Here is a 14,262-nt window from a genome sequence, read left to right on the forward strand (position 1 = left end):
TAACAATTGTCTTGCTTAGCCACATAAATTTTGGGCTCAATTGTGGTCGTACGTTGAAGACCAGCTGTAGTTTCTATCAATGGTGAAATCCAAATTTTCTTACTACCGGTTCTGTGGGCATGGCTTGGTGGGCGTGGTGTGGCTTGGGGAAGAATACTGCAAGATCTCCATTCCCACCACACTCCAGGGGAAGAATACTGCAAAATCCCCATTCCCTCCCCACTCTGGGTCCAGCCAGAGGTAGTATTTGCCAGTTCTCCAAACTACTCAAAATTCCCGCTGCCGGTTCTCCGAACTGCTCAAAAATTTCCGCTACCAGTTCTTCAGAACCTGTCGGAACCTTCTGGATTTCACCCCTGGTTTCTATTCATTGTTTCTTCTCATTGCTTTCTGGTGCTTTGGAGAATAGGTGGAAACCCCCCCCCCCTTCTTTGAGGCAGCCTCTCAAATATTGGAAGACAGACAGGCATTAATTGAATAAATAAATTCATTTGGAACGGCAGTAAGTTTCCAGTCCTCATGGTTCTCAGAAACGACGGGGCTTGCCTACGATGGCCTTTTCTACCCAAAGTCACTCTCCAAAGCCATATCTGAGATCTGTTCGCAGAGCACGGGGAGATTTAACCCCGAAATTAAGCTCCCTCCATAAGAAATAGTTACACCTTCAATAAAATCAGACAGTTCTCCATTTATCATAACCTTGGCCTTTTGTTTAGAGTATATAGCTTCAATTGCCTGAAGAAATTTCTTTCCAATCTCATCCATCTCCTCCATTTGTAACATCATAAATCGCCAATTCACATTATCAAAGGCTTTTTGTGCATCTAGAAATATCAAAGCCATCTGCCTTTCAGGATGAGCTTCATAATATTTTAAGGTAGCCAAAATTATTCTTATATTGTCTCTTATTTGTCTTTTTGGCAGGAATCCATTTTGGTCAGGATCATGAAATTTGGTCATGAAATTTGGATAAAATGTTTAAATATTTGTTTTCTGCTAGAGGGAAAAAACATTTGTCATATAATGACACTGTGAAAATTCTTTGAGAGCACGAAATGATTTTAACCGATCAAAACACTGTCCGTGATTGTTTTGGAAGGACGATGTTTTTATGTTGTGTTTGTTTAAAAAATAAAAAACTTTTTGCAAAAAAAAAGAAAAAGAAAAGAAAGTTACACCTTCAGAAACGTGGTTTCGCCTCTTGCCGAACACCGAAACTTTCCTTCGCTCCACCCTCCCCACGCCCATCGGCAAGCTTGAATTTCTCCTTTTCAAACCAGCGGCTGGGCCAAACCTCCTCCTTAAAACCTGTTTCTCCCTCGCGGCTGAAACCAGAAACTCCAAAGAGGGAGTGGTAGGAAGCACCAAAAAAAACAGCTGGGTTGATGCCCTCATCCCAATGTAGCCTCATCGCTCGGTCAGTGGTTCCGGCTGCGATGCCGAAGGAAATCTGGACAGCCAGATCTGGAAATCAGGAGGGGTGGACAGTGGTGGTGGTAGCCTCTTCTGGCTCACCTCCTAAAATGCAACAGTGAAAATTAGCAAAAGGGAACACACAGGACACAGGTAGCCCTTGACTTACAATAAGAATCAGGATCAAAATAGAGTGGGAAGGGACCTTGGAGGTCTTCTAGTCCAGCCCCCTGCTCAAGCAGGAGATCCTATACCATTTCAGACAAGTGACTGTCCAGTCTCTTTTTAAAAGCCTCCAGTGATGGAGCACCCACAACTTCTGGTGGCAAGCTGTTCCACTGGCTAATTGTCCTCACTGTTAGGGAGTTTCTCCTTAATTCCAGGTTGCTTCTCTCCTTGGTTAGTTTCCATCCATTTTTTCTTCTCCTGCCTTCTGGTGCTTTGGAGAATAATTTGACCCCCCTCTTCTTTGTGGCAGCCCCTCAGATACTGGAAAACTGCTATCATGTCCCCCCTAGTCCTTCTCTTCACTAGACTAGCCAAACCCCAAATTCTGCAGCTGTTCTTCATGTGTTTTAGTCTCCAGGCCTTCAATCGTCTTAGTTGTTCTTCTTGACATTTTTTCCAAAGTCTCAACATCTTTTTTTGTAGTGTGGTGGCCAAAATTGGTTGCAGTTATTCCAGGTGTGGTCTCACTTAGGGGTTTGTAAAGCGGCACTAATACTTCATGTGATCTTGATTCTTTGCCTCTGCACAACCCAGGATTGTATTCGCTTTTTTGGCGGTGGCGGCTGCTGCACACGGCTGGCTCATATTCAAACGATCGTCCACTAGGACTCCAAGGTCCCTCTCACAGTTGCCGTTTTTTGAGCCAGGTCTCGCCTAACCTGTCGTTGAAGAGGTGAAGACGGGAACCACAATTCTGCAGTTCAAGGCACATCCCTTTATTTTTTATTTTATTTATTTCATTTGTCCAGCCAGCAGTCTCAGACAAGGACTGAGGGGAGGGGAGGGAAGGGAAGAGAAGGGGAGGGGAGGGGAGGGGAGGGGAGGAGAGGAGAGGAGAGGAGAGGAAAGGAAAGGAAAGGAAAGGAAAGGAAAGGAAAGGAAAGGAAAGGAAAGGAGGGGAGGGGAGGGGAGGGGAGGGAGGGAGGGAGAGGAAAGGAAAGGAAAGGAAAGGAAAGGAAAGGAAAGGAAAGGAGGGGAGGGGAGGGGAGGGAGGGAGGGAGAGGAGAGGAGAGGAGAGGAAAGGAAAGGAAAGGAAAGGAAAGGAAAGGAAAGGAAAGGAAAGGAAAGGAAAGGAAAGGAAGGAGGAGAAGGGAAGGGAAGGGAAAGGAAAGGAAAGGAGGGGAGGGGAGGGAAAGGAAAGGAAAGGAAGGGAAAGGAAGGGAAAGGAAGGGAAGGGAAGGGAAGGGAAGGGAAGGGAAGGGAAGGGAAGGGAAGGGAAGGGAAGGAGGGGAAGTGAAGGGAAGGGAAGAGAAGAGAAGAGAAGGAAGGGAGGGGAGGAGAGGAGAGGGAAGGGAAGGGAAGGGAGGGAGGGGAGGAGAGGAGAGGAGAGGAGGGGAAAGGAAAGGAAAGGAGGGGAGGGGAGGGGAGGGAAGGGAAAGAAGGAAAGGAAAGGAAAGGAAAGGAAAGGAAAGGAAAGGAAAGGAAAGGAAAGGAAAGGAAAGGAAAAGAGGGGAGGGGAGGGGAGGGGAGGGGAGGGGAGGGAAAGGAAAGGAAAGGAAAGGAAAGGAGGGGAGGGGAGGGAAAGGAAAGGAAAGGAAAGGAAAGGAAAGGAAAGGAAAGGAAAGGAAAGGAAAGGAAAGGAAAGGAAAGGAGGAGAGGGGAGGGGAGGGGAGGGAAGGGAAGGGAAGGGAAGGGAAGGGAGAGGAGAAGGAGTGACCTATAACAGTTCATCCTTCCCCAAACTATTCTGATCTCCTTAAAGCCCATTGTGCTCCCTCCAAAAATCACGGGACCAATGACTTCCACAAGTTAATTACACCCTGATATTAATTCAACACTCTGTAATTATTCCTTGTCATTCGGTGACCCTGACAGGTTTTGTTCAGAGAGCAGGAGATGAAAAAAAAAAGATGGAAAAAAAAACCCAGTGTGCACTGTGCACAACTGAAGCCACCTTTTGGGTGGCGGATACCACACCCCCCCTTGAGACCCAAATGAAAAGGCCTCAGTCAAGCCGTCTGTAAAATGGGCCCAGCTGCCCTCTACAAGCCTTCCCATTTGTACCTTTTTCCAAATTGTACATTTGGACTGCCATTTGTCAGAAATGGTGTAGAGTCTCCTGCTTACGCGGGGGGGTTGGACTAGATGACCTATAAGATCCCTTCCGACTCTTTTAATCTGTTATCTGTTACCTTCTATTCTTCCCAGCTGTTTCAAGGAACTGGATTTTTTTTTTCCTCCACCTTTTGACTGTCAGCACGACAAACTCCGTCCCACCGAATGATAGCACCATGCTGGGAATTGCTCCCCAAGGAAGCTTCATCTGCAATTGCAAAAATAAAAGAGGAGGTCAGACAGCAGCACCCCGATATTACTCCAGGAAAGGGGAGATTCTGGTCCTTATTTATTTATTTATTGGTTCGATTTATACGCCGCCCTTCTCCGGAGACTCAGGGCGGCTTACAATGTGTTAAACAATAGCCTTCATACTTTTTGCCCCCCCCCGCCCCCCCCCCCACAGTGTTCTTTTTTATACAAAGTCAGCTTATTGCCCCCACAATCCGGGTCCTCATTTTACCTACCTCGAAAGGATGGAAGGCTGAGTCAACCTTGAGCCTGGTGAGATTTGAACTCGCAGTAATTGCAGGCAGCTGGTGCTACTTAACAGTACTTTAGTCTGCGGCGCCACCAAGCAAAAGCCAATGGAGGCTACAGCTGCAGAAATTCCTTTGATCTGAAAGTTTGGGCCTTTTCTGGGCTCGTCCTGCTATTGGTCCAAATGCTGTGACATCACAAAATGTTTCTAAAACCTCCAACCCACCACAGAAAGGGAAGACCCCATAAAGGTAAAGGTAAAGGTTCCCCTCGCACATATGTGCTAGTCGTTCCTGACTCTAGGGGGCGGTGTTCATCTCTGTTTCAAAGCCGAAGAGCCAGCGCTGTCCGAAGACATCTCTGTGGTCATGTGGCCGGCATGACTCAACGCCAAAGGCACATGGAACACTGTTACCTTCCCACCAAAGGTGGTCCCTATTTTTCTACTTGCATTTTTTACCTGCTTTCTAACTGCTAGGTTGGCAGAAGCTTGGACAAGGAACGGGAGCTCACCCCGTTACGCAGCACTAGGGATTCGAACCGCCGAACTGCCGACCTTTCGATCGACAAGTTCAGCGTCTTAGCCACTGAGCCACCGCGTCCCTGAGGACCCAATAAATGGGCACAAAAGTAAAATATTAAGTATCGTAATTAAAAGGGTCATAATTATATCTAGATACAGGTCGTCCTCGAGTTACGACCACAGTTGGGGCCCAAAGTTTAGGTTGCTAAGTGAAAACATTTCTTAAAAGTGACTTTGCCCCATGTTACGAATTTTCTTGTCGCGGCGGTTAAGTCAATCATCGCCTTTGTTGAATTAGTAAAATGGCCGTTGAGTGAATCTGGCTTCCCCAATTGACTTTGCTTCTCAGAAGGTCGTAAAAGGAAGTTTCGTGACCTTGGGACGCTGCAACTGTCATAAATATGAGCCAGTTGCCAAACGTCAGAATTTTGATCACATGATGAGCAAAATGGTCCTAAGTCACTGTTTTCAGTGCCGTTGTAACTTTGAATGGTCACTAAAAGAACTGTTGTAAGTCAAGGACTAACTGTACAGTGTCAGGTTTCGATGCTATCTCAAAATAAATGAATTTCCAAACTGCCGATCTTTGAGGAAATTTTCTCTTTATTGAGCATAGTGATCTGTCCCTGGCTCTTTCGCGGTCAGCACTGACCTTTGCCCCCCAAGCCCTCCCTTTCCGATCCCCAATTCTCTGCGTCTCATTGGCTATCTTCCAAGCCACTCTCCTCATCCCATCTCCGAGGAAACAGAATCTTCAAAGGAATTAAGTAGGCAAAAGTTCAAGCTTCTTCTCTCCTTTCATATGTCAGCGCTGGAATGCTGACATACAGTACAGGTAGCCCTTGACTTACAGCCATTCATTTAGTGACCATTCAAAGTGCAATATGTCCGTTTTTCACACTTATGACCATTGCAGCATTCCTTACAGCAGGGGTCTGCAACCTTAAACACTCAAAGAGCCATTTGGACCCGTTTCCCACAGAAAAGAAAACACCGGGAGCCACAAAACCCTTCCTGTGCCTGACTATTTCTTGAGCGGCCACAAAGCTAGCATATGTAGTTGAATTAAACATTCTGTTTTCTTCTGAAACTTTTCTTTTCTTGGATTTATCCATGGTTGGCCTACCAGAGGTTGAAAAGCTCAATAAATCGCGTGCCGGCGGGTGTCGCACATTGGCGGTTGTGACGCATATTTTGAGGGACAGGGAGCCACAGCAGAGGGGTGAAAGAGCCAGAGCTGCAGGTTGCTGACCCCTGCCCTACAGTCATGTGTCTTGACTACTGCAATGCACTGCTCATGGGGGGACCCTTGAAGACATCTAGAAATTGTATTTAACACACGTCGGCCTCAACTTACAGCAGTTCAGTTAGTGACCGTTCGAAGTTACAACATGACTGAGAAAAGTGACTATTGACAGTTTGTCCCGCTTACGACTGTTGCAATGTCCCCATGGCACGTGATCAAAATTCGGATGCTTTGGCGACTGATTCACATTTATGATTTATCATTTATGATTGCAGTGTCCCGGGGGGTCACGTGATCCCCTTTTGCGACCTTTTGACAAGTGAAGTCAATGGGGAAGCCAGGTTTGCTTAACAACCCGTGTTACTGACTTAACAACAGCAGCGACTCGCTTAACAATTGTGGCAAGAAAGGTCGTAAGATCGGTCAAAACTCACTTAACAACTGTCTCACATAGCAACAGAAATGTTGGGCTCAAAAGAGCCTTGGTAGTACAGGGGTTTAAGGCACCCTGTTATTAAGATGGTTATTAAGACCAGCTGCCTGCAATTACTGCAGGGTTCGAATCTCGCCAAGGCTCAAGGTTGACTCAGCCTTCCATCCTTTCTAAGGTAGGTAAATTGAGGACCCGGTTGTGGGGGCAATAAGCTGACTTTGTATAAATATACAAAAGGATGAAGGCTATTGCTGAGCACATTGTAAGCCGCCCTGAGTCTTCGGAGAAGGGCAGCATATAAATCAAAATTTAAAAAAAAAAAAAAAGTGTAGTCCTAAATCAAGGACTACCTGTACTACTAACATTCTTGTTGTTGTGACCTTTAACTGGGCGAAATAATGCATCATTGGGCAAACATTTTTGAAGCAAGGTACCCCAAATGGGTTAACTTACAGAATGCACCCAAACCTGGGCACCCATTTTTTTTTTTTATTTGATTTATATGCCGCCCTTCTCCGGAGACTCAGGGCGGCTTACAATGCGTTAAGCAATAGCCTTCATACTTTTGTATATTTTATACAAAGTCAGCTTATTGCCCCCACAAACTGGGTCCTCAATTTACCTACCTTAGAAAGGATGGAAGGCTGAGTCAACCTTGAGCCTGGTGAGATTCGAACTTACAGTAATTGCAGGCAGCTGAATGTTAATAACAAGCTATTAGTCAGCTGCACCACCAGGCTCTTGTCATGACTCCCAAGAGAATGAAATTGGGGGGGGGGTTACAGCTGATTCGATGCTATTGGCCACTGCTGCGGTCACATGATCTTCGTTTTCAATGTTCCGTGACAATTTCCCAGGCACTCTTGCAATCCCCTGCTCCCTTCCTCTCCTCCAATTTTCTCTGAAAAAAAATATATCTAAATACTGAATAAGACTCTGCAGCAGCATTTGCCTTAATCGCTGCTGAAATTAGATCATCCAGGAGAGAGTTAGAGAACAATGAAGTTAATGTTCAGGCTGACCTTCCAAAAGTAAAAAAAAAAATTAAAAAAAGAAGAATGTCACAGAATCACTACCCACAAAAAGTCCAGAGAAAATTTAAAATAATCTAAGTAGGAGGTGGAAAAACAAAAGTCACTTTCAAAGGGGAAGACACCATTCAGGAAAGAGAAGGATGACTTTCGGATCAATATCCGAAATTGGTTCACTATTGCTTTAAAAAGTTTTCTCCTGCAAAAGAGGAAGAATGATGCATTATCTTATTTAACTGCTCATTATTATAACTGACTTCATTACTGAAAATGGGGAATAGGTGGCGGATGAAGCAAGAGAGAGCAAGGGGGTTATTGGTGAGTGGGTGGGTAGATGGATGGAGGGATGAATGAATGGACAGTTCAAATGGATGGACAATAAGGTGGGTAGGTAGGTAGGTAGGTCCACCAAGAGAGAACATGGATGGATGGATGGATGGATGGATGGATGGATGGATGGATGGATGGATGGACGACGGATGGATGGATGGATCAATGGATGGTTAGATATATGGATGGATAGATCAATTAGATGGATTAACCATTAGAAGGTAGGTAGGTAAGTTCACCAAGAGAGAAGATGGATGATGGATGGATGGATGGATGGATGGATGGATGGATGGATGGATGGATGAAATAGATGGATAGATCATCAGAAAGTTGGTAGGTAGGTAGGTCCACCAAGAGAAGGTGGCTGGCTGGCTGGATGGATGGATGGATGGATCAAATGATTGGGCAATAAGGTGGGTAGATAGGTACATCCACCAAGAGAGAGGATGGATGGATGGATGGATGGATGGATGGATGGATGGATGGATGGATGGATCGATGGATGGTTAGATATATGGATGGATGGATCAATTAGATGGATTAACCATTAGGAGGTAGGTAGGTAAATTCACCAAGAGAGAACATGGATGGATGGATGGATGGATGGATGGATGGATGGATGGATGGATGGATCAAATGGTTGGGCAATAAGGTGGGTAGATAGGTACATCCACCAGGAGAGAGGTTGGATGGACGGATCAAATAGAATAGATGGACAGACCATTAGAAGGTAGGTACCGGTATATAGGTAGGTCCACCAAGAGAGAACATACATGGATGGATGGATGGACGGATGGTTAGATATATGGATGGATGGATCAATTAGATGGATTCTAATGAGAAGGTAGATAGGTAAATTCATAAGTTCACCAAGAGAGAACATGGATGGATGGATGGATGGATGGATGGATGAAATAGATGGATAGATCATCAGAAAGTAGGTAGGTCCACCAAGAGAGAAATAGGAAGGATGGATGGATGGATGAGGGATCAATTAGATGGAGGAACCATGAGAAGATGGGTAGTTAGGTAGGTACCGTAGGTAGGTAAATCCACCAAGAGAGAGGATGGTTGGAAGGACAGAGAGATCGTTATTTTTATTACAATTATTACAATGATTGTAATAACATAAACTCGGCAAATAATTGCAAACAGGACAAAAAGGAAGCCAGATACTCTGGCACTAGTTCATTAACTTTTGCAGAATGTTACAGCTCATAAAACAAAATTTTGCAACATTTAGTCAAACAGATGCATTTCTGCCCGGAGGATAAATCAAATAAAACACTTCTAAATGCCTTGCTATTATTAAAGGGAAAGCAGATCACCCTGCAGTACAAAAACAACAACAACAATACAGGGTGTTGTTTCAATGGCACCAGCGACATAAGTGTGAGAAATTCTCTTAAATTTCCCCTCCGTCCCAAGATTATATGAATTTCGGCAAGCTTCAAATAATTTCTGAATTTTGTACCTATCGATTCTGGGCTCGTCTTTGATGTTTGATGACTTGAAAAAGCACCTTTAGCCAAAAAGACGCAAAATTCCTTTGGGCCATTTATATAGGCAGTCCTCGACTTACAACAGTTCATTTAGCAACCATTCAAAGTTACAACGGCACTGCAAAAAGTGACATATGACCGGTTTTCACACTTACGACCATTGCAGCATCCCCATGTTCAGGTAATCAAAATTCGGATGCTCGGCCACTGACTCATCCTTATGACGGTCATAGTGTCCCCCCCCGGGGTCACGCGATCCCCTTTTGCGGACTTTGTGACCAGCAAAATCAACGGGGAAGCCAGATTCACTTAACGACGCACTTCACAACTGCATTGATTTGCTTAAGAAATGTGCCCACAAAAATTATAAAAAAGGGGGGGGGAATTCACTTAACAAACGACTCGTTTAGCAACAGAAACTTTGGGGATCCATTGTGGTCGTAAATCGAGGACTACCTGTATTAAATTTACCAGCGAATGAGGAATGAATGAATGGATGGATGGATGAATGGATGCATGGATGGATGGATGGATGGATGGATGGATAGATAAATAGATAGATAGATAGATAGATAGATAGATAGATAGATAGATAGATAGATAGATAGATAGATAGATAATAGATAGATAGATAGATGGAAGGATGGATGGATGGATGGATGGATAGATATAGATAATAGATAGATAGATAGATAGATAGATAGATAGATAGATAGATAGATAGATAGATAAATAAATAAATTTCTTCTGAGGTCTTCCATTCAAACTGAACTGAAATTCGGGGTGCTTGAAAAACTGGAGTTCATTGGCGAAGATTTGGACCCCAGATTTTTTCAGACATCTCTAAAGAAATGCAAGAGGTCAAATTTGCAGGATCCCCAGATGATTGCCGATTGGGATCTTCCCAGCCAGCTTCCGACAAGCAAAGCTAATGGGGGAAGCCAGATTCACTTAACAACCACATGATTCACTTAAGAACTGTCGCGATTTGCTAAACAACCTTGGCCAAAAAAATAGGTCACAAAACGGTGGGGTTTTTTGGGGTGTGTGGAAATCTCCTCCCAAATCTCCTCTCCCCACTCCTTCAATGCCCTCACCCCCCGGAGTTGCATTCTTGCAACTCCAGAAGCCGAAACGCGAGAAAAACAAGTTCCTTTCGATAGATGGGATGTGTCTCGGGTGCTGAGTCAGAAGAAAAACAGTCGCTGAGGGCGAGTCGTCCACCCGGGACGGTAATTATTGTTTATCCAAATGTGGCATAGCAGGGATCGTGCACAAACATCTGGGCGGGGGAAGAGATAAACCGAGACTAACAAAAAACAGATTCAGGGATTTCTGACGAAAGTGAGAAGAAAAGGAATCCAGCATCCTTTACCCCCAAAAAAACAGATGTTGAGACTTTGGAAAAAGTGCAGAGAAGAGCAACTAGGATGATTAAAGGCCTGGAGAGTAAAAAACAGATGAAGAATGGCTGCAGGATTTGGGTTTCGCTAGTCTAAAGGAAAGGAGGATTAGTGGGGACAGGATAGCAGCCTTCCAGTATTTGAGAACAATGAGGACTGGGAATTTACTGCAGTTTCAAAGGAATCTGTCTGTCTGTCTACTATCTATCTATCTATCTATCTATCTATCTATCTATCTATCTATCTATCTGTCTGTCTGTCTATCTATCTATCTATCTATCTATCTATCTATCTACATATCTATCTGTCTATCTAGCTACGTATCTATCTAAGTATCTGTTAGTCTGTCTATTATCTATCTATCTTACATATCTATCTACGTAGCTGTCTGTCTATCTATCTATCTACATATCTGTCTGTCTGTCTATTATCTATTTATCTATGTGTCTTACATATCTATCTACGTATCTATCTATCTACGTAGCTGTCTATCTATCTACGTAGCTGTCTGTCTATTATCTATTTATCTACATATCTATCTACGTATCTGTCTATTATCTATCTATCTATCTTAGATCTATGTATGTAAGTATCTGTTTCTGTCTATTATCTATCTATCTATCTTACATATCTATCTATCTACGTATCTGTCTGTATGTCTATTATCTATTTATCTACATATCTATCTACGTATCTGTCTATTATCTGTCTATTTATCTATCTTACATATCTATCTATGTATCTATCTATCTACATAGCTGTCTGTCTGTCTGTCTGTCTGTCTATCTATCTATCTATCTACATATCTATCTACGTATCTATCTATGTATCTGTCTGTCTATTATCTATTTATCTACATATCTATCTATCTACATATCTGTCTATTATCTATGTATTTATCTCTCTATCTATACCTCTCTCTCTCTCTCTCTCTCTCTCTCTCTCTCTCTCTCTCTATCTATCTATCTATCTATCTATCTGCCTGCCTACTCAACCACCCAACCAACCACCCATTGATCCATCTATCTATCTATCTATCTATCTATCTATCTATCTATCTATCTATCTATCTATCTATCTATCCATCCATCCATCCATATCTATCTATCTATCTATCTATCTATCTATCTATCTATCTATCTATCTATCTATCTATCTACCTATCTATCTATCTATCTAATCTCTCTATCTACATATCTATCTACCAACCTACCTACCTACCCAACCACCCACCCATTGATCCATCCATGCACCCATCTGTCTGTCTTCCAATATTTGAGGGGCTGCCACAAAGAAAAGGGGCTCAACTTATTTTCCAAAGCACCAGAATGTAGGATTGTCAGCCCTGGAAGCCATCTTTGGAAACCCTGACAAGGACAAGAAGAAATGGGTGGAAACTAATCAAGGAGAGAAACAATTTGGAACTAAGGAGAAATTTCCTGACAGTGAGGACAACTAATCAGTGGAACAACTTACCTCCAGAAGTTGTGAATGCTCCAATACTGGAAGGTTTTAAGATGTTGGATAACCATTTATCTGAAATGGTCTAGGGTTTCCTGCCTAAGCAGGGGGTTGGACTAGAAGACCTCCAAGGTCCCTTCCAGCTCTGTTCTGATTGAATGTCAGAGCATATTAAAAAAAAAAAAATTCCCAACGGAGATCTTTCAACTACACTCTCCCTGTCAGGAAATTTCTCTTTATTTCTAGGTTGCTTCTCTCCTCGGTTAGTTTCCATCCACTGCTTCTGAGGGGGTTGACCCCACCCCCTCTCTCTGATAGCTTCTCACATATGTCTATCATCCGAGAAAAATTAAAAATAAATAAATACATGCATACTACTATAATCATTTTTTTTTAATTTGATTTATATGCCGCCCTTCTCCGGAGACTCAGGGTGGCTTACAATGCGCTAAGCAATTTAAAAACAAAAATTACATAAATTAAAAATAAGCACACTCAAGAGGCAGAATTGATGACGGGTGGAGGGGTTTAAGTTTTATAAAATGGGGATTTAGATTTCGATTATATTCTGTGGAAGTCCGGGGGGGAGGGGTGGGCTGGGGGGGGTCAGGGAGGGTTAGGGAGGTTAGGGAGGGTTGGGGGGGGAAATTGGGGAGAAAATGTAATTGTAAAACTTTTTCAATTTAAAAAAAAAAGAGGCAGAATTGATGATCTTTTTCTGCCATCAATTTTCTTGGTTTCTAAAAATCATATTTTTGTACGTTTTAATATTCCCAATTTGCTTTTTCCATATGAATAATCCACAGATTATCCCCTTTTCATGGTATTTTGATTTTTTTAAAAAAAATTCTAAAATCAAGCTAACTGTAGATGGGCATATTTACAAATACGCAGAGGTCATCTTTAACCTACGACCAAAATGGAACCCAAAATTTATGTGGCCGAGTGAGAAATTTGTTCAGGGAGTTTTGCCCCGTTTTACGAACTTTCTTGCCGTGGTTGTTAAGGGAGTCACTGCAGTTGTTAAATGGAATCAGGGAATCCGTTTTTCTCCTTGACTTTGTTGTCAGAAGGTTGCATAAGGTGATCGCATGACCCGAAGTCACTGCAACCGTCGTAAATATGAGACAGTTGCCAAGCATCTGATCATGTGACCAAGGGGATGCTGCAACACTCATCAGTGTTAAAAAAATGGTCATAAGTCGCTTTTTTCAGTGCCGTTGTAACTTCAAACGGTCACTGAATAAACTGTTGTAAATTGAGGACTACCTGGAGATGAAATTGATTGATTTTTTTTTTTAATTTGATTTATATGCCGCCCTTCTCCGGAGACTCAGGGCGGCTTACAATGCGCTAAGCAATAGCCTTCATCCTTTTGTATATTTATACAAAGTCAGCTTACTGCCCCCACAAACTGGGTCCTCAATTTACCTACCTTAGAAAGGATGGAAGGCTGAGTCGACCTTGAGCCTTGGCGAGATTCGAACCTGCAGTAATTGCAGGCAGCTGGTCTTAATAACCAGCTTAATAACAGTGTGCCTTAGACCACTGTAATACCAAGGCTCTTGATTGATTCATTCATTGATTCATTGATTGACTGACTGATACATCCTGGTCCTCCTTTAAAATCTCCCATGTTTGAACATTTGAAAATTGATCGCTGGCTCAACCTTCTTCCTCAAATCAGAAAGAACCTGGTAAGCCCACCCCATGCTTTCAATTCTCACCTTTTATTAAAAAAAAAAAAACAGGGAAATTTCTCTTTTTTAATAAAATGTGTGAGTCCGGAAAGGAGCTATCGGGCTTCTCTAGAATTGGCGGGACTAATGCGATTTTCCTTCCTAATAAATGAAAGTTACATTTGCTAAAGGAAAATGAAAGGGTGGGGGCTAACCTAACCTCACGGGGCAAGATTTTGCCCCCCCCCGTGAATTAAAATGAATTAATTCATGAAATGAAATGAATGAATTAAAAATTAAAAGAGGGGATCTAAGACAGAAAAATCAACCGTGTCCCCTCGCATCAACCTCTTTAGTGGTGAGCTTTCTGTTCTGCCTAACCCAGGGTTTTTCAACACATATGTGGACTTCTACTCCCAGAATTCCCCAGTCAGCCATGCTGGTTGGGGAATTCTGGAGTTCAGATCCACATATCTTA

At 43.0% G+C, this 14,262-nt stretch overlaps 1 protein-coding gene across 1 annotated transcript in view; it reads right to left on the reverse strand.

Annotated features, from left to right (window-relative positions):
• Positions 1-473: 473 nt before the first annotated feature.
• Positions 474-14,262, reverse strand: part of TINCR (TINCR ubiquitin domain containing) — an 18,359-nt gene continuing 4,570 nt past the window's right edge. The window contains exons 2-3 of the mRNA XM_060686666.2: positions 3,774-3,904; positions 474-1,518 (exon numbers count right to left, since the gene is read on the reverse strand). Of these exons, the coding sequence (XP_060542649.2) occupies positions 3,901-3,904 (4 nt within the window). The 3' untranslated portion in view covers positions 474-1,518; positions 3,774-3,900. The remainder of the gene's footprint in view (positions 1,519-3,773; positions 3,905-14,262) is intronic.

The sequence above is a fragment of the Pantherophis guttatus genome, chromosome 1 (genome assembly GCF_059756535.1).
Source record: "Pantherophis guttatus breed Tessera chromosome 1, ASM5975653v1, whole genome shotgun sequence".
NCBI lineage: Eukaryota > Metazoa > Chordata > Lepidosauria > Squamata > Colubridae > Pantherophis > Pantherophis guttatus.